A 23,507-nucleotide genomic window follows, 5' to 3' on the forward strand; every position below is an offset into this window, starting at 1 on the left:
TCTCCTGCGCTGTGCCCAGCCAGCAGGTACCCATAGCAGGCAGCCACTCCAAGAATGCTTGCCGGGCATGGCCACCTCCAGGCTCCATCACTTGCTGCCTGACGCTGAGGACAGACAGCTCTGACTGCCTCCCCCCCCCCACCGCTTCTTGAGAGCCCTCTGTGTGCTTGGCTTGGCCCTCCCTGGTCCAGGTGTGGGTCTCCTGGAAGACGGGGTGGGCTGGCTCAGCTGTGTCTCCAGGTGGCAGGAGCATTGTTGCCGCCCTCAGCCACTGACCGCGCTGTTGCCTCCCCAGGACGACCCTGCGGGTGAAGCAGGCCTGCCGCTGGCGCTCAGCCCCCAGCCCTCTGCCTTCCGCCCCCTGCTCGCCATCGATTTTCCCGTCTACGTCCTCCAGGTCAGCGCCCCTGGCTCTTTGGGTTTGTTTAGGCTTACGAAGCTTCTGGTTTCCAGGCTTGTCTCTGAGATGGCCTCATGGCAGACTCACTGGGTGGGTTGCCAGAGTGTGTATCCACTTTCTAGAAAAGGGGGTAAGTGATGGAGATAAGCTGAGGATGAAGCTTAGATCTAATGGTCGTTGTGGACAGGAGCTGTCAGGTGCTTTACACTGAGAGGACCCCAGCCTGTGAGGAAACAAGTGCCTGGCTTGAGGGAGTGGCGGAGCTCACGGGGGCCAGTGGATAAATCAGATTTGGATATAAAATAATCAAAGCATCTAGCTTATCAAGTTTCAGACGTATTTAAAAATCACGATGAGTAGTAATTTTGGTTTTCTTATGTTCAAATTGGGCTGGCCAGCGTCTTCCATAACCTTAGAAATAAAGGTTGAATGGAGTGCCAATGGGGGGCTGACTGCTGGGTGAGGGTGACCTGCAGGGCATTGGCAGCAGCTTGAGGAAGCTCCCTGCCATCCCCTCCACACCATCCTCACGTTGCCTAGGATGATACTGAGAAAGGTGGGACCTGACCCTGTGGGTGGCTCGGAGGAGGGCTGTGTGGCTGGAGCCCCGTCAGCAAAGGGCAGTGGGTGATGGGAGGGTCACAGGTCACACACGGACAGTCCTGTCAAGGACACCTGTGGCCCAGGACTGAGCCCACCTCTCCTTACCTGTGCTGATGTTTACCTTCATCCTTCAAGAGCACATGTTTAACAAGGGGCAGAGCAAAGCTTTTCAGTGGAGACGAGCCAGGGGCTCCAGCTGCCCGCTCACTGCTCTGCTTGGTTTTGCAGGAGGTGCTTCCTGCAGCTGGAGGGGCTGCCGGGCCTGAGGACACGCAGCGCTCGGGGAGCACGGCCAGCCTGCGCGACCCGCAGTGAGAGCAGCCCTGCCTGGGCCGAGGGCGCCACTCAGACGCCAGCCTCATTCTTTGGGACTTTGGGGTTCATTTGTCAGAATTGTTTTTCTTATGTTGTATCAGAAACCAGTTTGGGGCTGTACTACCTGAAACTGCCTGTGTGAGCAGATGCTCGGGTCAGGCAAGGATGCTCTGTGCAAAGCGTGCCTCTCCTGAGCGGCCATGTGCGTGGCCCTCATCTGGCCCTGCCGAGCCCGAACAGCTGCAGGCCCCTGGCCAGATGGCTCAGCTGCAGTGAAAGCTCATGGGTCTTAAGCTTCAGGGTCAGGGTCTGGCTGAGAGCACCCCCCCCCCCCCCGTGGAGGTCAAGGTCAGGCAGGGGGCCCATTGTCAAGGAAGCTAAATTCTAGCCCGTGTCTGGCAGACCAGGCAGCAGTGGTGTCAGAGGCACTGGACGGGTGAAACAGCCCCCAGTTCTGTCAGAGCCCCCTGCATAGATTGAATTTTGACTCATAACTTTTAAAAAGATATTTCTAAATCTTGTATTTGGGTGTTAGCAGTTAGTGGTAATTGGATAGTGGTTTGCAAGGCCACATTCTGAGAGCATAAAGCTCGTGTGGGGCTGTGATGGGGCTGCTTTTGTAGGTGTGCACACGTGGTGCCCGGTGTTGTAGAGTGGTGTCTCTGGTAAAAGGAGACCAGACCCAAACTTGCAAATGTTTATTTGTTCATTCACGGACTGCACACAGGGTCTCTCAGAAATGGTTTTTTTGCCTGGGGTCTTTAGAAGTATTTATTCGAGTTGCTGTTTGATTCTCAGACTTGAAGTCATCCAAACTCTTGTCAGTTTGTATCTTGAGTTTTTATAGTGACTCCAGCTTTCTAGCGTGATCTCTCCATCCTGGGCAGGGTGGGGGGTGTCCCCATTTCTAGAGGGTTCTTAACCACAAAACTCTGTGCTATGTCAAGGCAGTTCTGTGCTGTCCAGTGGCCATGCCACACTGTCCCCCTCCAGGCTGTGTGGTGGCCCTTCATCTTCATGCCTCAGTTAGTGTCCACCTGAAGTGCTCAGAATTGACTAATCTCCTAGGTTCGGAGCCCCTGCTGACCTTGGGCCCGACACCAGCGCACATGAATAAAGGTTCTGTACAGCCATGCAGGGGGTTAATGCTGTTTTTTTCTCCAGTCAAGAGTAATAATTCTTCCATCCGTCCAGCTCGCCAACCCCTCTTGTGTTGGGGCCAATCCCGCACCTTCCTCAGAGTAGAACTGGGGTTCCAGTTTTATTTACACTCCCCTGATCATTAAAAATCTAAGCAGAGGACTTTTGCTTTAAAGAAAGGGGGGAAAAATGCGTGAGGGAGAAAAAGCAAGCAGAGATGAGGAAATGCTGGGAGCAGAAAAGGGTGTGATCAAAGCCTGTATTGGGAAGGGTGCTCACGTCCACAGCCCCCAGCAGCCACCCCGGGGCTGCACTCTGCACAGACAGCAGTGATGCCTATGCTTAGCACCCTGAGGCTTGGGAACAGAGGGCCTCCTTCCTGCCCCACCCCAGTCTGGGTCACATGGGCTCAAGACAGTGCCAGCCACCCGTAGAAGTGCAGGCATCCACTCAGCGGAGTGTCTGCAGACCAGACCGCCCTGCCCCTGGTACATGTGCACATATGCACTAGCTCCATCATGGGCTCAGCCCCCAGGCCCAGACTGTGTGCATCTCCTGGGCAGACTGGCAGAGGCCCCTACAGAGGCCAGTGTCAGCTGCCCTGAGGGCCCAGCTTGGGAGGAAATTGTTGCATTCCTGCGGGCATGAGGGGAGGTGACGCTGAGCAGCGCGTATACTAGGAAGCTCCAGACACTGGCTCCAAGGTGCCCACCAGCAGCCAGTGGACAAGAAAGCAGAGTGCCAGCAGGCCTGTCCCCAGGAGGTCCCCCAGCCCTGTCAGGTAGGGGATGCAGTGGTTGTCCGGGTCCAGGGCCTGGCGCCACATCAGCCGAACCATCACTTCTGCCAGATACAGCAGGACTGCCACCTGTCACGAGGCAAGCAGGAAGAAGAAACAGTGACAAGCAGAAGCCAAGAAACCAGGTTGCAGGAGCAGACCCCGAGATGGCCATGTCAGCCCTAGGCCCTTCCCTCGGCTCAGCTCGTGTACTGCCTGCTCCCTCCCTGTGGTCCTGCCCTACCCCTGGCACCCCTGGGGACACTCCCCAGCCCTGCCCACCTGCACTGGCTCCACCCACCACTGGAGCCTTAGGCACCGTCTGGCTGGGACTCCAGTCTGGATCAGCTGGAGGCCTGCTCATGGCAGCTCTGGAAAGCTGGCCCTTTGCGAAGGCTACAGGAGCTCTGGTAGGTCTCAGGGCTCCACTGCCCCTGCTCCAGGCTGATTTTGCCCCTGCCCTGCCCATGTTTTGAACAGTTTCCCAGGATCATGGATGTGTTGCAGTCACCCTCATGGGACACCCACCAGCTAGTCTCAGCAGAGGGCCTGCAGGGTACTGCCCTAAGGCAGGCAGCAGCCTTATTTTTCATTCATGTCCTCATGGTTGTCAAGCCCAGCAACCCTGCCCCTTCCATCCTCCGTGTGGTAAGAGCCACACACACGGCCCAGCTTATCAGCTGGACCCACTGTGGGCTTCATGGCAATGCTGCACTTCTGACCCACAGCTCTGACCCACTACTGAGGAATGTGCAGTGTTTCTGGGTCATGTTCTTGGGCTTGGACAAATTGACTCCCCTTCTGGATGGCCAGGGGCTGTGCCGGCGTGTCCAGGAGCCTCTCTCCCAGGATGGCTCAGCTGGCTGGACCCCCACTGGATGCAGTCTCACCTGGACCAGGCCTGCCAGCAAGTAGAGCACCACAAAGCTTCTGTCGTTTGGCACGGACTGGCCTTCCACCAGGTAAATGATGTAGAAGAAGATCAGATGGCCTGGGACCACCAGGAAGAGCAGGACTCGGGCTGACGTGGAGTTGATTTCTGGAATAAACAGCCAAGGAGGTGTGGTGAGCTGCTGGAGCAGAGGTCTCTGGGCACTAAGACTCCATGAGGCGTCCACATCCATCCTCACACAGGTGTGTGCAGTACATTCCTGTGTGGAGCCAGTGTTTCAGGGAAGAGGGCAAAACCAGAATCAAGCAGCAGAAACGGGGGCAGGATTGAGATGGCAGAGGAGAAAGACGTGGTGCTCACCTTCTCCCACAAACACATCAAAAACAGCTACATGTGGAATGATTCACACAGAACATCTACTAAACGCTGGCAGAAGACCTTAAACCTCCAAAAGTGCAAGAAATGCTCTACCTAACAGGGTAGAGCAAAAGGAAAAAAAAAAGAAAAAGGAGGAAAAAAGTGCTGATTCCTGAGAGGGAGCTGTGAAAAAGGAAAGGAACCCACACCCTGGAAAGCCACCTAACTGACGGGGAACTCAGCCGAGACGAGGGACCCCAAAGCCACAGAGAAAAAGGCAGCAGCTGGACTGAGCAGGACAAAGCAGAGAGAGCACTACTTAGACCACCTCCCAGGACACCACAGCCTGAGACGCTCGGGATGGGGCTGGGCACTGAGACTCAGGCTCCAGAGGTCAGTTCTGGGGAGAGGACTAGGGCTGGCTGTTTGGAGACAGGCTGAGGGGCTATGGAGCAGTGAGTGCTCCACAGGCTGGGGAGCCGAACTGCATGGCCAAGGGTACCTGGGAGGAGGCCTGGGCCTGCCGCAAGAATAACTTCCTTTGAGGATAGTGACAGAAAACCAAAAGGAAAAACATGAAAGCAATATAAGAGATCTACGGGATAATATAAAGGGCCAATTCTACACATAGCAAGGATACCAGGAAGAGAAGAAAGATAAAAGGGGATTGAAAATATATTTGAAGAAATCATGGCTGAAAAATTTCCAAATCTAAGGGAAACAGATAAAGATACAGGGAGCATAGAGGGCCCCAAACAAGTTCAACCCAAACAGAACCCCACCCCCAGGCCAGGACATAGTAAAAATGGTAAGAGTTAATGAAAAGGAGAGGATTCTAAAGGCAGTAAGAGCAACACTACAGGCCACAGGAAAGTGGCAATATATATTAAGATTTCTAAAAGGGAAAAAATCGCAGCCTAGAATACTCTACCCAGCAAGATTATCATTTAAAAAAGAATGGGAAATAAAGAATTCCTTCAACAAACAGAAACTAAAAGAATACAGCAATACTAAACCATTCTAAAAGAAATACTGAGGAGTTCCCGTCGTGGCACAGTGGTTAATGAATCCGACTAGGAACCATGAGGTTGTGGGTTCGGTCCCTGCCCTTGCTTAGTGGGTTAACGATCTGGCGTTGCCGTGAACTATGGTGTAGGTTACAGGCGCAGCTCGGATCCTGCGTTGCTGTGGCTCTGGCGTAGGCCGGTGGCTACAGCTCCGATTCGACCCCTAGCCTGGGGACCTCCATATGCCACGGGAGCGGCCCAAGAAATAGCAAAAAAAAAAAAAAAAAAAAAACATACTGAAAGGTCTCCTCTAAATAGGAGTAAAGAAGTAAGATATTGGATGGAGGAAATTACAAGTGGAAAATATTCACTTAAATAACCCAGTATACAGATCTAAAAGGAAAAAAAAAACAAACCTATTTGTAAAAATGACAACTGACACAAGAAATGGCAAAAGGATAAATATGAAGATGTAAAAAAAGGACATCAAAATGGGGGAGTAGGAAATCTAGACTTTTTTTAAAATGCGTTTGAAACTATATGACTATCAGGCTAAAACAAGCAGAAATAGGAAGGGGTTAACATACTTGAAAAACAGTGGAACCAGAAATCAAAACCAAAAAATAAATTCACAGAAACTGAAAAGAAGAGGACTCAAGTGTAAAATAAAAGTAAAGCATCCAACCAAAAAAAGAAAGGCACAAAGGAGAAACAATCAACTATAAAAACCAAGGTTTAAAATGGCAATACATATTTACCAATAATTACCTTAAACATCAATGGGCTGAATATTCCAATCAAAAGACACAGAGTGGCAGACTGGATAGAAAAAGAGCCTACAATATGCTGCCTACAAAAGACTCACCTTAGGGCAGAGGATGCAAATAAATTGAAAGTGAGGGGATGGAAAAAGACAATTTTATGCAAAAGAAAATGACAGGAAAGCAGGAGTTGCAGTACTCATAAAGGACAAAATAGACTTTAAAATGAAGGTCATAAAGAAAGACAAAGAAGGGCACTATTTAACGGTAAAAGGATCAGTTCAAGGAGAGGATATTACACTCATTGATACATATGTCCCTGATATAGGAGCACCCAAGTACATAAAACAAATACTAACAAACGTAAAAGGAGAAACTGATGGTAATATAATTGATGAGAAACATCATAAAAGGAGAAACTGATGGGAAAATTAAAAGGAGAAATTAATGGGAATATTACAAGGTTTCAACACCCACTCACATCAATGGATAGATCCTCTACACAGAAAATCAATAAGGCAACCGAGATCCTAAATGACACAATAGAAAAGTTAGACTGAATTGATGTTTTCAGGACATTACATCCAAAAAAATCAGAATATACATTCTTTTCAAGTGTACATGGAATATTCTCAAGGATTAGGGAACCAAACTAAACTCAATCAATTTAAGAGTAGGGAAATGAAATATTTCAAGTATCTTCTCTGCCCACACGGCATGAAACTAGAAATCAACCACAGGAAAATAAACGAGAAAAACTGACTACATGGAGACTAAACAACATGCTACTAAACAAACCAATGGGTCAATGAGGAAATCAAAAGGGAAATTAAAAAATACCTCTAGGCAAATGATCATGAAAACACAATCATTCAAAATCTATGAGATGCCACAAATGCAGTTCCTTAGAGGGAAGATCATAGTGATACAGGCCTTCTTCAAAAAAGAAGAAAAATCTCAAATCAACAACTTAACCTACCACCTAGAATAATTAGAAAAAGAAATTAGAAAAGGAGGAACAAAATCTAAAGTCAGAAGAAGGAAGGAAATCATAAGCAACAGAGAGTAAAACAATAAAATAGAGATTCAGGGACTTCCCATTTGTGGCTCAGCCGTAACGAATCCGAATAGATAGCATCAAGGAATATTTGGCTCGATTCCTGGCTGTGCTCAGTGAGTTAAGGATCCAGCATTGCCATGAGCTGCAGTGTATGTTGCAGATGCAGCTTGGATCTGGCATTGCTGTGTCTGTGTGTAGGCTGGAAGTTACAGCTCCACTTCAACCCCTAGCCTGGGATCTTCCATATGCTGCACATGTGGCCCTAAAAATTTTTTAAAATTGAAAAAATAAGTAAAATAGAGATTCAAAAAAAAAGAAAAAAAGAAAAAAAGGCAATAACCAAGAGCTGAAGTTTCCATTGTGGTGCAGCTGAAAAGAATCCAACTAGGAACCATGAGGTTGTGGGTTTTATCCCTGATCTTGCTCAGTGGGTTGGGGATCCCGGGTTGATGTGAGCTGTGGCATAGGATGCAGATGCAGCTAGGATCCTGCATTGCTGTGGCTGTGGTGTAGGCCGGCAGCTGTAGCTCTGATTCGACCCGTAGCCAGGGAACCGCCATATGCCGTGAGTGTGGCCCTAAAAAGCAAAAAATAAAAATAAAACCAAGAGCTGATTCTTTAAATGGGTAAACAAAATTGACAAATTCTGGCCAGACTCACCAAGAAGAGAGAGAACACACATAAACAAAGCAAGAAATGAAAAAGGACAGATCTCAACAGATACTGCAAATACAAAGAAAGTAAGACTGCTGTGAAAAATTATATGCCAATACATTTGACAACTTAGAAGAAATGGACAACTTTCTAGAGACATACATACTGCCCACCAAAACTGAATCAAAAAGAAATAGATCATTTAAATAGACCCATCACTAGAAATGAAATTGAGTATGTAATAAAAATACTCCCTACAAACAGAAGTCCAGGACCAGCTGGCTTCACAGGGGAATTCTACCAAACATATGAAGAAGAGCTTATACCCATCCTTCTTAAACTTTTCCAAAAGGTTGAAAAAGGAACACTCCCAAAGACATTCTACGAAGCCACCATCACCCTAACACCAAAACCAAAGATACCACCAAAAAAGAAAACTGTAGGCCCGAATCTTTGATAAGTATAGATGCAGAAATTCTCAACAGAATTTTAGCCAACCAAATCCAACAACACATTAAAAAGATCATACACCATGACCAAGTGGGATTCGTTCAGATTTCACATGGATGATTCAACATATGCAAATAAATTGTCATACACCACACTAACAAAAGAAAATTCAAAAACCACATGACAACTCAATAGATGCAGAAAAAACATTTGACAAAATCCAACATCCATTCATGAAAAAAACTACCAAAGTGGGAATAGAGGGAACATACCTTAACATAATCAAAGCCATTTATGACAGAACCACAGCCAATATAATACTCAATGGAGCAAAGCTGAAAGCTTTCCTGCTAAAATCTGAAACAAGACAAGGAAGCCCACTCTCACCACTTTTGTTCAATACAGTATTAGAAGTCCTAGCCACCGCAATCAGACAAAAGAAATAACAAGTACCCAAGTCGGAAATGAAGAGGTAAAATTGTCACTCTATGCAGATGACATGATACTATATATAGATAACCCCAAGGACTCCACACAAAAACTACTCAAACTGATCAATGAATTCAGCAGATTAGCAGGATACAAGATGAACATTCAGAAATTGGTTGCATTTCTGTATACCAACAATTGACTATTAAAGGAATATAAAAATCACACCCCCCAAAATTAAATACCTAGGAATAAACCTGACCAACGAGGTGAAAGACTTATATGCTGAAAACTATACAAGGAAATTAAAGATGATTCAAAGAAATGGAAAGCTATCCCATGCTCCTAGATTGGAAGAATTGATATCTTTAAAATGGCCATACTACCTAAAGCAATCTACAGATTTCAGGCAATCCCTATCACGTTACCCATGACATTTTTCACAGAACTAGAACAATCTAAAAATTTACAGGGAACCATAAAAAGACCCAGAATTGCCAAATCAATCCAAACCAAGCAGGAGGCATAACTCTCCCAGACTTCAGACAATATTACGAAGCTACAGTCATCAAGACAGACCAGTGGTACAGAGTAGAGAGCCCAGAAATAAACCTAGATACCTATGGTCAGTTAATCTTCAACTGAGGCAAGAATATAAAATGGGAAAAAGACAGTCTCTTCAGCAAGTGGTGCTGGGAAAAGCTGACAGCTGCATGTAAATCAGTGAAACTAGAACATACCCTCACGCCATGCACAAAAATAAACTCAAAATGGCTTAAAGACTTAAATATGAGACAATACACCATCAAACTCCTAGAAGAGAACATAGGCAAAACATTTTCTGACATCAACCATACAAATGTTTTCTTAAGTCAGTCTATCAAAGCAACAAATTAAAAATACACCAATGGGATATAATCCAACTTACAAGCTTTTGCACAGAAATGGAAACCATAAAATAAAAATTCAACCTACAGAATGGAAGAAAATAGTTTCATATGATGCAACTGACAAGGGCTTAATCTCCAAAATATACAAACAACTCATACAACTCAACAGCAGAAAACCTAAACCACCCAATTGAAAAATGGGCAGAAGACCTGAACAGACATTTATCCAAAGAAGACATAACAGATGGCCAACAAGCACACGAAAAAATGTTCAACATCACTAATTATTAGAGAAATGCAGACCAAAACCACAATGAGGTACCACTTCACACCAGTCAGAATGGCCATCATTAGCAATTCAACAAATAACAAATGCTGGAGAGAGTGTGGAGAAAAGGGAACCCTCCTACCCGGTTGGTGGGGATGTACATTGGTACAACCACTATGGAAAGCAGTATGGAGGTGCCTCAGAAAACTAAATATAGAACTAGTGTATAAACCAGCAATCCCTCCTGGGCATATATCTGGACGAAGCTTTCATTCAGATACATGCACCCCATGTTCATGGCAGCACTATTCACAATAGCCGAGACATGGAAACAGCCTAAATACCCATTGCTAGATGAATGGATTAAGAAGATGTGGTACATATAGACAATAGACTACTACCCCAGCCATAAAAAAGAACAAAATAATGCAATTTGCAGCAACAGGGATTGAACTAGAGATTCTCATACTATGTGACCTAAGGGACAGATACCATATAACTTATATGTGGAATCTAAAACATGGCACAGATGAACCTATCTATGCAGAAACAGATCTGCAGATGTGGACGGCAGACTTGTGGCTGCCAGGGTGGAGAGCAGAGTATGGGATGGACTGGGAGTTTGGGGTTAATAGATGCAAACTGCTACATTTTGAATGGATAGACAATGAGGTCCTGATGTACAGCACAGGGAACTATGTCCAGTCATTTGTGATGAAACATGATGAAAGATAATAGGAGGAAGAGAGTGTGTATAGATATATGACTGGGTCACTTTGCTATACAGCAGAAATTGACAGAATGGTATAAATCAACTATAATAAAAAATGTTTTTTAAAATGTTTTTAAAGTAGCAGAAACAAACAAGGTCACTTCGAACCTTGACACATACCAGGAGGAAAACTGACTGGGTGATGTGGTGGAAAGTTAAGTGTGTTAGTTAGGTGAGACCTGGCCCCCGGCAGAGGGTTCGAGGCAGAGGAAGGACATGCTGGAGTTTATAGTGGGATAGACATTGGACATCTTGAGAAGGTTCAGAGTTTGGGGATGGGGGAGGGTGGAGAGATGGAGAAGGCTCAGGAGTGGAGTTGGGGATGGGGGTGGATGGGTGGAGAAGGGTCAGGTGTGGAGCTGGGGTAGGGGAGGCCCCACCCTTCCTGAAAGGCCCCCAGGACCCTGTCAGCATGGCCTCCTCAGGTCTGAGGGCTGGAGTCCCCTGTGCAAGGCTTGCTTTCCCTGCCCTGGCCACACACACTCTCTAGCTGTCCTGTGGGGATGGGATGGGCTTCTCCAGAAGAAACAAAGAAAGTCAATGAAAAATAAGTCTCTGTTGCTTCTGAATTAATACAGTCTGTCAGCTAAATAAGGAAAAAGAGGACAAATCCTAAGTAACTCAAAACTTTGCCATAAAATATTGTAGAGAAAAGGTGAGGATGCACCAGAGCACCAGCATCTGTTCATGGTGGAAAGTTACACAAGGCCAAGTTTTTAAAAAGGTTCTTTAAAAAAAGAAGAAAAAACCTAAAAAGGCAAAAGCAAAACAACAATCGGCAGCTGGCATTAAAACTCAAGGAAACCTACAGAAAATGCTGCTACAGACGGTATGTTTTCTTCTCCCCAAATCTGTATGTTGTACCTGACCCCCAGTGGTGGTAAGACGTGGGACTTTGTGGGGTGAAGAGGTCATGAGGGTGCAGCCTCAGAGATTTAAGGGCCACTTAGAACTTGCATGCCCCTTCCCCTCGTGAGAGCGCAGTGGGAAGACAGTCTTGCCCCCCAGGCCTTGTCTGTGGATATCCAGCCTCCAGATCTGTGGGCAGTGAACATCTGTTGCTTGTAAGTCCCCAGTATGTGGCTCTGCTGTAGGAGCCCAAACTGGGACAGCTACACCCTTGACACAGAGAGTGACTCGCTCTTCTGTGCGCAGATGACCAGTCAGAAAACAATGTGCACTGGACGAGAGACGGGTGGACATGAGATCAGCACAAGAACGACTTAAGCTCATCCTGTCACGAGAACACCAAAATTACAACTAACTGCTTTACAATCATCAATAAAATACACTGAAAACTACCAAAAAAGATATCCTACACCCAAAGACAAGCCACATGGAGACAGTAGGGGTGCTTTTGTGATATAAGCAACTCCACACCTGCCAGGTGGTGACCTGCAGACTGAAAAATAACCATCACAGAGGCTCTCCCACAGAAGAGAGCGTTCTGAGCCCCATGTCAGCTTCCCACGCCTGGGAAGGAGTCTGGCATTGGGAGGAGGAGCCCCTGGTGCATTTGGTGTCAGGGGTCAGCAAGGAGCTCCAGGAGACTGGGGGATGCAGACTCCACTCTACCAGGGTGCACACAGGATTCCATGTGCACTGGGTCCCAGGGCAAAGCAGAGACTCCATAGGAGTCTGGGTTAGACCTATTGCAGGTCTTGGAGGGTCTCCTGGAAAAGCGGGGGTCAGCTGTGGCTCACTGTGGTGGCAGGATGTTGGAGGCAGAGGTCCTGGGAATAATCATTGGTGTGAAATCCCCTGGAGGTGGCCATTTTGGAAAAAAACAGACCCACCCATCAGCAAATAGACTGCCTAAAGACCCCCCCCCCAGGCCTCTAATCTCACCCAGAGACAGAGCCCCACCCACCAGAGGGGGAAGACTCGGCCCCACCTACCAGTGGGCAGGCACCCGTCCCTCCCACCAGGAAGCCTGCATCCCCCCAGACCAACTTCAGCCACAAGGAGCAGGGGAGCAGACGTCAGAAGTAAGAGAGGCTACAGCCCTGTATCCTGCAAAAAGGGGACCAGATGAAAAGCTACACAGAATGAAAAGGTAATGGAATATAAGCTAGATGAGAGAGGCTGCCAAAACCCCAGAATAACAGCTAAGTGAATGGAGGTTAGCAGCCTCCATGAAAAAGACTAGTGATAGTAAAGATGATCCAAGATCTTGGAAAGGAACTGGAGGCAAGGATAAATTAGCAGGAAAGTTGAACAGAGAAATACAAGATTTAAAGATTACACAAGCAGAGATCCAAAATTCAATAACTGAAAAAATTCACAAGAGGGAACCAACAGAATACAGGAGGCAGAAGAACAAATAAGCAAGGTGGAAGAAGACAGGTGGGAATCACTGATGGGAAACAATAAAGAAAAAAGAATGAAAAGAATTGAGGACAGTCTAAGAGAACTCTGGGACAACCTTAAATGCACCAACATTCGTCTTTATAGGGGTGCCAGAAAAAGAGAGAGAAATGGCCAGAGAAGATATTTGGAGAGATAACAGCTGAAAACTTCCATAACATGGGAAAGGAGTCACTCATTTCATGGGAAATGAATCAAATATTTCATGGGAAAGGCAGCACTACGAGAACCATATAAAATAAACCCAAGGAGGAACACCCCAAGACACATATTAATCAAACTGATCAAAATTAAAGACAAAGAGAAAATACTGAAAACAGCTAGGGAAAAGCAACAAATAACATACAGGGAACTCCAAGAAGGCTGTCAGCTGAGTTTTCAGCAGAAATCCTGCAGGCCAGAAAGAAGTAGCATGATATACTTAAAGTGATGAAAGGGAAAAAAACCTCCAACCAATTATCCTGCCCAGCAAAGCTCTCATTCAGATTTGAAGGAGAAATCAAAAGCTTTACAGACAAGCAAAAGCTAAGAGAATTCAGCACCATTAAACCAGCTTTACGACAAACATTAAAGGAACTTCCTTAGTAGGAAAGAAAAGGCCAAAACCAGGAGCAAGAAAATTACAAATGAGAAAGCTCACCAGTAAAGGTAAACGTATAATAAAGGTAAGAAGTCAGCCACACACAAATACAATATCAAAACCAGCAATCGTGAGAAGAGGAGGGTACAAACACACGATCCTGAAGATGCACTTGCAATTAAAAGACCAGCAACTTAAAACAATCTTGTATATATATGTAGACTCCTATATCAAAACCACATGGTAACTGCAAACCAAAAGCCTGCAACACATATAAGAAAAAGCAATCCACATGCCACTCCAAAGATACCCAATCGGAAAACATGAGAACAAGAGAAGAAGGGGGAATAAGACAGGGCAGCCCCACTTCTCATCCCTCTAACTACACACAACCAAGAATCCGGGCATCGGGTGAAATGAGCACAAGACTCTGAAAGGTGGAGGGAGGCAGCAGGCCACCAGGGGCTTTGGGGTCCAGGAAACAACACGCGGCAAGTTCCCAAGTTGCTTTCATTGCTGTGTGTCCCAGGCTGGACAGTCAGTGGTCACAGGACAGTCTCGGCACAGGCCTGCTCTCCTGGTTCAGGATCCTGGAAGGGCGGTTGGACCCAACTGGGCGAACTGCATCAGCCAAGGTCATGTGGGGCCTGGGCTCTGCCCTCCTGGCCTGGGTGCGAGGGGCTGAGGGGAGTGTGTGTGTGGGGGGGGAGGGGGCAGCAACACGTCACCCTCCCCCTCCCAGCCAGGTGGTGGCAGAGGAATGGGACTTCAAAAGTAACAAGAAGGTAAAATACCCGGCTGGGTCCCCTGGTGCTCAGAAGAGATTGCAAAGTCCTTCCTTGAGCTTAAAGGCCCTCGGGACCATCGCCTTCCTGCCTCTGGCCACCCTGCTGGTCCTCAGAGGTGACATTCAACCCGTGCAAAGGCCTCCTATCAGAGTGCCCACTGTCTTTTGGCCCCGGCACAGCCTGCACTTAGGTGCTGTTTCCTGTCTACCCTTCAGAGCAACTACATCCCAGGCAGAGTCGGCTGCTGTCTCGCACTGACCTGTGGACATGTGAGTATCTTGGGGGGGTGGCTCGGTCCCTTAGGACGGTCTGTGCTGAGGTCAGCCCTGCTCTTGGGCATCCACTGCAGCAGACACTGGGTTCCAGGGGTGTCCATTTTCACTGTTTAAAGAAACAGCCCTGTGGCCTTGAAGACCCCAGACTCACCAGAGCTGCAGAACGTTGAGCATGGGTTGGGCCAGAATGCTTTCATCCACAGGGGCAGGACGCCAGGCGTACTCCACATGTGCAGGTAGGTGGAGACCCGGCTGGTCTGAATGGCCACCAGATTGCCACCAACACCTACAAAGACAAAGAACCTGGTTTCCCCTTCTCTTATGCCCGTCTCTTAGTTCTGTTCCTTGTTTTAAGTTCAACTCTTCCAGGAAGCCTTCCTTGATGCATTCAGCACTGGATTTCTTTTCTGTCTCCCACTTCACCACAGATGTGTCTGCCATGAAACAAAGGTGGCCTGCCCTCAGAAGTGAGGTGTCAAGGCAGTAGCTGTGTCACCTCTTAAGGTGAAGGAGGTGTGCCTGGCAAAGTTTTCTTTCAGTAGTGACATGTTGAGGGGAGGGGAGTAGGTGGGGAGGTCGTGGGAGGATGTCCTGATAAGCCACCCATGGGCAGGAACCAGATGCAGACTGGAATTCCTGAGAAAATGAAAGGAATGTCTCCCCCCGCCCCCCGCCCCTGAGGCAGGAAGGATAGGAAGAGGAGAGTGAATGAGGGGTAAGGGTGGCAGGACAGCCAAGCTGGGGCCACAGAGGGGGCTCCCGGCGTCTCCCAGGAGCTGACCATGCCCAGCTCTGCCAGGGCCAGAGGCCCCGGTGACACAGCCACAGGCAGCTCCTGTGGTGCAGGTCTGGGGGCTGGCGGAGTGTGGGGTCCACCCTGGCAACCCACCCTGGTGGCTCACCCCATCCTGTTTCCTCAGCCCCACAGAGAACAACCCTGAACGGGGCCAGATGGGCCCTGGTGACCACCTTGGCTGCACCAGAGAATGGCCTTGGCCAGCGGATGGCTGCACACCTACCTCACTTGATTTGGGGCGGGGGGAATGACTCTATTTGGCAGCATTTACAAATTAGGCCCTTAATCCAGATCCCTGGCCTCTCTTAAGTCGGCTCTGGCAGTTCTGGACTCGGTTCCCCCGGGTCTGCAATGGCCCAGCACACCGGGGTGCCACCAGGAGCCTCTGCACTCTGCCCTGGGTGCTCGCCCACTCCCCACCAGTCAGCTCTTGTCTCCCATCAGCTTGTACGCATCACCACTCAGCCCCTCCGGACAGCTGGGCGAGGGACCACTAAGGGGGTCTTCCCACCTGTGGCCCCTGGGTCTGCCCACCTTACCGCAGTGGCCAGCCCTTGTGCTGGGAAAGGCTCTAGGGACTCAGAGTGCAGGTCTGCTGGATGGCCCTGTGACATGCAGGGCAGATGGCCAAGGCCTGGCAGTGGACTGTCGTATTTGGGTCCTCTGATCAGTCAGTCCCACTTACAGGGCCTCACCAGAAGCTGGACTCATGCCAAGCTCTGCCTAAAACACCCACAGGGCCTGAGCCAAGAAGGTAAAGCAGTGGCGGGCAGGGTGCTGGCAGCAGGGGCTGGAGGGGATTGGGGTCAACTGGACATAAAGCCTCCACCCCTCACGGGAAGGAGTATCGTCACGGCGCCCTTGCTGTAGAAGGAGAAGACAGGAATCCAGGTGTATATGTGTAAATATCTGAGTTAAGTGTCATCAATGACTCAAGTAAAAAGAAAAACCTTAAGAGACCACACCCTGGTTCTGAAGCTGCTTTCAGCCCAGGTCCCAGCAGCCCACAGGTTAGAGCCTCAGAGGCTGGCAGCTATGGTCCCAGGGCCACATGAGGGCAGGTGAGCTGGGGGCAGCTGCAGGCCTTCTCCCCGGGGATCTGAGAGTAGCCTGGCCATAGCTCAGCGTCCCACCACCTCCCAGGGCTGGGCCGGACGCCCAAAGTCACTGCTGTTCTCACCCCACTCCACCCAGGACCCCAGGGGACAGTGACCACCTACCACATATGATGGGAGCAAACACAGCCATGCCTTTGAACTGCAGCTTAGAAACGGTCTTGTTCAGGATGAGCCCTCCGAAGCTGGGGAGAGACCACGGTGCCAGCGTCAGGCTGCACTTGCAGCTGTCTCCCTGCCCGGCCGCTCCTGGTGCCCCAGAACCTGGCACAGCTGAGGTGGTCTGGTGGGTCCTCTGCACCCCACCCGTGCTGTGCACCTCTGTTCTCAGCTTCAGCTGGTCTGGAAGGCCCATTACATGACGCCAGCCCACTGAAAACACAACAAACCCTTTTCCAAGGCCACATGGCTGGCGGGGGTACGTCTTAGGATGGCCCAAGGGCAGCTTCTTAGTGGGAAGTGGACCCCTGGGAGCACTGACTCTTGCCCTTTCTTAGGATCCATGCCAGGACCTCACCCAGCAGCCCTGCAGGTGATCACAGGCTGCCCCAGGCCTGGAGCCCAGGACCTTCTGGGAGCAAAGATTCCTCGACCACAGCCTCTGTCCCCAGAGAGCAGCCTAGGAGAGCACAGCAGGACGCTGTGGCCCCGTCAGGGTCTACAGGCAGAAAGGGCCCCCTGGGCTGGAGAGCAGAAGTCCAGCTTAGCCCCTCTCGGTCCTGCTATGGAAATGGGGTTCAGGGAGCCGTGGCAGCAGGGGGAGGGCCCATGGGGGTGGGGCCCCCGCCTGCAGAGGGTCTGGCAGTAGCCAACAGGGCTGCCCTCAGGAGAGGCCCAGAGTTCAGGGGGGCAATGGCGAGTGAGGAGTGGGGTCAGCGAAGGTGCCCACGGTCACAGGTGCCTCACCCAGGCCCTCATGGCACCACCATGTGCACCTGCTAAGGACCATCGCCAGGACGATCGGGAGCCACCCAAACTTCAGGATCTTCACGACAGGCGGGTTCTGCTTGGCGACGAGCACCCACACGGGTGTCAGGGCCACGAAGCCCACGCAGACCAGCAGCGTCAGGTACCGACTGTCTGGAGAAGGAGACAGGCGCTGGGCCATGGACTGGGGCCAGAGCTCGCAAGGCAGACAGGCGAGCAGCCTGCCCCCGACACCCCACACGTGTCCCCCCACACCTGCCCCCCCACATCTGCCTTAGCCTCTCTGACTCTTCCAGGTTTTCCTGACATACCTTCCCTCCTCTGCCTCCTCCTCCTCAGCCTCATTACTGAAGCGTGACCGTGGCCCGTGCTCTGCTCAGCACCTCCTGGCCTGACTCCCATCCTGCTCTCAGCCACATGCTCAGATAGCCCGTGAGGAAGTGGCGACCAGGATGCGCCAGCGAGCTGTGGCGCCAGCCCTGCTCCTGGCTGCTTTGTGGATCCTCGAGTCCCCTGTGCCACCTGCCCCACCTGGTGGGTGCTGTGAAGACTGGCCTCGGCCTAGATCAGCTGATGGAAGCGGGTGCCAGGCTGGAGCCCACACCAGAGGGCACACTCGGCCCCTTGCTCTCCCTGCCTGTCCTGTGCTCTGGTGCAAATGTCACCTTCCTTAAGCATGAAGAACAAGGCCAGCTTTCTCTGGACACGTCCTCTCCCCTGGCCACGCCCGGGGCAGCCCCATGCTCACGGCATCCCAGCCTGGGCCTGCGTGTGCTGCCTCCTGTGCAGGAAACACCCTGGCCCATCTTCCCACCAGGGCGGCTGCAGGGAAGGACAGACTGCCACAGACAGAGACTCCACAGTCACGTGGGGGCAGAGGCGGCCCAGGAGCTCTGAGCAAGTGTTCAATGTGCTGGCAGCCATGGCTGGAGCTCTGTGTCTGGTCCAGCTTCCCTGGGCCACTTGGAGGGGCCATGAAGACCATGCATCTGACGGGTGCCCAGCCCAGCGGTGGATCTGGTGTGACTGGAGGGGGTGGGTGACCTGCATGATCCACCACTCAGAGTCCTGTGAGACTTGGGCTGAGCGCAGGTGGGACACCTGTTACTTTGCAAATCAAACTCAATTAACTAGCTCATGCATAAGCCTTTGAAATTTGTTTGAAAAATAAAATTAGGTCCACTTATGTCAAGTTTCAGAATCTCTCAAACTATTCCTTTTTGCTGCTGCAGGAGGTGCCAGGCATCGGGGTCCCTGCAGAGTCGGGACTCAGTCAGACTCACTTCCTCAGGCTGCTTCCACTGCCAACATGGAATAACCAGGTGAGTCCTTAAACCCATGTCCACGCTCCCATGGGTAACAAGCTGGACCTTTGCCATGGCTATGCCTCTGTTCTCTCCCTACTCCTCTGCTGCCCACTGCACCCATTAGCTCTGACCCCTGCCACCCCGGATCCTGACGGTCATGGGCAGCTGCCTAGTGGGACCGTGGCAGGTGCAGCCCAAGAACTGAGGCTTGGAGGGGAGTGTCCAGCTGTGCCAGTGCAGCAGGGGAGCACAGGGTGAGGGGGATCCATGTGTCCACATGTCCAGGGTGTGAGCACAGCTGGGTCCCCAGGCAGACTTGAGCAACCTCTGGGGGTGCCCAGACCCAAGGTCTAGTTCCCACAAGAGGTACAAATGCCCTTTTGGGCTGCTGACCAACTCACAGGCCACCTTCTGAAGAACTGGCTTCTACTTCTACCCCTGTGGCTGTGACATGCCTGGAGTCACTCTTGAGCAGCTGCCACGTGTCTGGCATGAAATGCCCTTCCCAAGGAGGCACTGAAGCACCCCAGCCAGCTCAGGCCCTCCCTGACCTCCTCCTGAGCCCCTGCAGGAGGTGGAAACTGCCTGGAATGATTTGTCCCCCAGCACGGCGGGAAAGCGGGTGGCACCTTGGGGGCCACCCTCACCTGCCCAGTGACTCCAGGCCTCACCCTGCCCCAGAGACCCTGGCCTTGGGCCCTACCTCTGTGCTTGTAGAAGAAGCTGCTGACGAAAGCCAGGAGGGACAAGGTGATGAGGTCTCCCAGGCTGGCTGCGATGGGCGTGGCGATGTTGTCTGGGTTGATCCCGAGCCTCCGAGCACCAATCACGATGCAGACCATCAGCATCCCTGTGGAGGGTAGGGGGATGAGGTGAGGGCAGTGAGCGGGTGAGCAGGTGGTGGGAGGCTGCCTGGAACTCACTCCACCTGCACATGCCCAGCTGCCCCCAGACCGCCCCAGCCCAGCTTCTCGTGCCACCTGGGGCTGCGAGCCTCAGACTCTGCTTTGTGACTCCCAGGCTTGACACTGTGATACCTGAACCATCGGGGAGACGCGGGCAGGTGGTTCCATGGCTCCCGAACCCCTGGGAAGTGCAGGCATGGAGCTCACAGGCCTCAGATCAGGAAGAGGGCCTCAAGCTGCCCTGAGCAGTAGGAGCCTCAGATGGGGCGAGGTCTCCCTGTGCTGGGTCCTTGAGGGCCGGCGGCCCCAGGAGCAGTTTCCAGGGTGCAACCCATGGGGGAGACGGCAGGGGTGGGGTCTGGGGCCATGCAGGGCAGCAATGCGGGTGGGCCTGGGCGGGAGCACAGAGAGGCAGTGCGGTACGGGGGCCTGCAGGGCTCTTGGGGCTCATTGCGTGGTCTGGCTGATGGGCAAGGCTGGAGAGACCTGAGAGGCTCTTCCTCAGGGGTGCCACACCTCCCAGGCCCTGCTTTCTCTTCAGACCTGGTTCTCAGGCCACTGTCACGTGCTTCCAGCCCCCCACCCCCACCCCCGGGATGAAATCCAACAGCATCTCATGTGGGCCTTTAAGAAGACACTATCTTGGCTACTGTGTTTTAACAACTGACCCAGCATTCTATCACTAAATAATCAGAATTATCACCTAGAGGTCACGGAAAGCTGCTGGCCACAGTCTGTGGCTATTCTGTGACCAGGTCTCAGCTGCTTTATTCTTCTGAGGCATCAATTCTAAGTGAATCCAAGTTTGCTCAGCTGAACTGAGCTGAATTCTGGTGACAACCCCACAGGACTAGCAGGAACACTTTATTAAAGCCACCAGCACCGTTGCCTGGCTTTACGACAGACGGGTCAAAGTGGCACCATAACCCACCAGCCACGCTTCCTGACTCCCACATGTCCTTGGACAGTCCTGGCATGTCCTTGTCCCTGAGCCTGTTTGCTTGTCTGTAAAGTGGGAAGCTAGGCTGAGGGACAGCACGGCCTGAGGGACAGCACGGCCTTCTGGGGACCACATGCCAAGTGTCCCCCGGGCTCTCTTCTCTCAGGTGTGGCTGATTCAGCCCACCCTTCAGACCAGACGGGCAGGCCTGTGACCATCCTGCGCTCTGGCCCTCACTTGATCTAGGTGCCAGCAGGAATGCAGCCAGGTCACCCGCTGCCTTCAGCGGGGACAGACTATGAACACAGGTCAGCTTTCAAAGCCACGTCCTCCCTTCCTGCACTTGCGCAGGGTCGGCTAGACATGGACACACAGTCCCGAGAAAAGCAGCGTGACCTCCGTCTGTTCAGGAGACCTGGGAGCTGCTTACGCAGGGCTTGTCTAAGGGCAGAAATAACCACTGGCTCTGCGCTCACATGGCAGGCTTGTTGGCGAGGAGGAGGCAGTGCAAGTGAAGAGGATAAATAGGAACTAAAATAGAGTCTGACCCAGTGGGGCCACTGAGCACCCCCACCCCGCCAGCACCCCAAGCTCCGGGACACAGCCTGGCGCACCAGATGCTCAGCAAGCAGAGTGGGCACAGGCATGGCCACCGGGGACCCTGGCATGTGAGCCCCCCAGGCCCAAGGCCCATCTTCCGGCTCTAGGAGACATGGGGCGGGTGGGGCGGCGGGGAGAGCAGGTGACAGAAGAGGAGGCATGGGGATGAGAACAAACAAAAAAAAAGCAGGTCGTTTCAGATTTCTGCGAGTGCTCTGAGAGGAACGCAGGTGCGTGGGGTGATGGCCATGGGGCGGGGGAGAGGGTGTGTGGCCAGAGCAGAGCCCAGGCAGGACCCCGAGGACTCAGGTGGCAGCTCACCCAGGGCGAAGGCTGCCAGGAAGGCGGTGATGACGCTGCTGGCACACAGCACCTCTGCCTTCACCAGGTCCAGCTCCTGCCTAGACACGGCGCCCAGCAGGAGGGCAGCCACGGCGGCCAGGAGCCCCACGACAGTGGCCTGCACCTGTGGGGCAGAGGTCAGATGTGAGGACTGGCTGCCAGCTTCACCACAGCCTCCCTTCTCCCTGTCCTCTGCCTGATGCTCACCTTGTACTGGATGCTCAGTCAGGGCAATCATGCCCCCCACGGGTTGGATACCATCACCCTCTGACCTCCGGCAGCACTTGGCACACCCTCCCCGGGGGACAGCTGTGCCCCTGCCCCTTCTCTGCTCCCCATCCCCACGCCTGAGGGCACCCGCCTCCGTGGCACCTCAGCCTGTGCCACAAGGTGCCCAGACCTGAGCACCAGCCCTTCCCTGCCATCCCTGTGGACGAGAGCAGGCCGCGGCCCTGCCAGGCACACTTGGCTGAGGTGAGTCCATCTCCCCAAGTGAGAGCCGCCCCAGGCATACACCGTCATTCCAATCAGAGTCCTCAGACTTCTCATGGCACCTGACGGCTTGTTTTAAATTTCACGGAAACGGGAAGATATGCAAGAATAGCCAAAATAATTCTGAGAAAGAAGATTAAAATTTTGGCATATTCATTATGAATATGTGCTCTATCACTATAATAATTAAAACTGGGTGGTTTAGCAGAAAAATAGACTAGCTGGACAGAACAGAGTCTAGGAACTGAATCGTGATTATATGAAAATGTAAAATTTAATGATTAATCATGAATATATAAACATTTAAAATGATAAAGGTGGCATTTCAAATCAGTATTGAATAAATAGGATTATTTGCTTGGGGAAAAAATAGATTCTGCCTTTATACTATTCATACAATGATACCCAAATTATTTGTGTATATTATACACAAATAGACCTATATTTTCTTTGGTTTTTGTGAAACAAACAAACAAAAATTGGGTAATGTGTTTCAGCTTTTGGATTGGGGAAGGCCACCTACTAAAGATACAACAGGTAAAATCTATAAAGAAAAACACACACAAAATATGCATAAGTTCAAGTATGACTTCCCTGTGATAAAAGATCACAAAACAAAGACAGGGTAGATGTGGACGGAACATGACCATCGTCTACAAATAATAGCAGATTAGTATCCTGAGTAATGAAGTCCACTTCACACACCAGCCACAACTGTGACAATAATAAAAGACAACCTGATGAAAAATGAGCAAGGGATATGGATGTAAAAATCAGAGATGGCCAAGGAACGGCCCAAGGTGATGACATCCCTAGTTATCAGGAAAATTTAAGACAAAATCCCCACTGGATGGCAGCTCCTGTATTTGTAGCCATCGCTGGTCTTCCTCTATTAAAAAATAAATGCTGTTTTATCTTCCCAGCGCCGGGGTCAGTGCTCATGGGGTGAATGGACCCCCATCGGATGAGGCGAAATCAAAATTCAAAGGTCGATAATACCAAACACACTTACAGATGCATGGGTGACACCTGTCCCTCCACAGTGACGGTGGAGAAACTGGTTCAGGGTTCTGGGCCCTGGAGGAGATCTGGCTGTAAAGTGTCCAAATACCTTATGATCTAGGGTTTCCCCAGGACAACGTTCCCACACAGGGAACCAAGTGGTATCCATTCCTTAAGTCGTTATTAAGAGAAAAGGACAAATGAGGAAATTGTGTGGACAGTCTAATATGATTTATGCTTAAAAACAGAAAATCTTGTTTTGCCCAAATCCTACATTGTCTACAGGCGCATCAAC

General features: G+C 50.7%; 2 protein-coding genes across 8 annotated transcripts in view; one reads left to right on the top strand and one right to left on the bottom strand.

The window, feature by feature from the left end:
* Positions 1-2,451, top strand: part of ZXDC (ZXD family zinc finger C) — a 32,246-nt gene extending 29,795 nt beyond the window's left edge. The window contains 2 exon segments of one of the 2 annotated variants that reach the window (NM_001244222.1): positions 296-397; positions 1,232-2,451. In NM_001244222.1, coding sequence (NP_001231151.1) covers positions 296-397; positions 1,232-1,318 — 189 coding nt within the window. In that variant the 3' untranslated portion in view covers positions 1,319-2,451. 2 annotated transcript variants of the gene reach the window in all.
* The window catches only part of SLC41A3 (solute carrier family 41 member 3), a 68,903-nt gene continuing 47,397 nt past the window's right edge, over positions 2,002-23,507 (bottom strand). For 3 of the 6 annotated variants that reach the window (XM_021098942.1, XM_021098943.1, XM_021098944.1), the window contains 7 exons: positions 21,698-21,842; positions 19,635-19,781; positions 17,633-17,777; positions 16,803-16,882; positions 14,938-15,072; positions 4,127-4,275; positions 2,002-3,326 (listed from right to left, as the gene is read on the bottom strand). In XM_021098942.1, coding sequence (XP_020954601.1) covers positions 3,135-3,326; positions 4,127-4,275; positions 14,938-15,072; positions 16,803-16,882; positions 17,633-17,777; positions 19,635-19,781; positions 21,698-21,842 — 993 coding nt within the window. In that variant the 3' untranslated portion in view covers positions 2,002-3,134. Of the gene's footprint in view, positions 3,327-4,126; positions 4,276-14,937; positions 15,073-16,802; positions 17,070-17,603; positions 17,778-19,634; positions 19,782-21,697; positions 21,843-23,507 lie in introns of all 6 variants that reach the window. The other 3 variants (XM_021098940.1, XM_021098938.1, XM_021098941.1) reach the window with 1 other exon arrangement.

This window comes from Sus scrofa, chromosome 7 (assembly GCF_000003025.6).
Source record: "Sus scrofa isolate TJ Tabasco breed Duroc chromosome 7, Sscrofa11.1, whole genome shotgun sequence".
NCBI classification, from domain to species: domain Eukaryota; kingdom Metazoa; phylum Chordata; class Mammalia; order Artiodactyla; family Suidae; genus Sus; species Sus scrofa.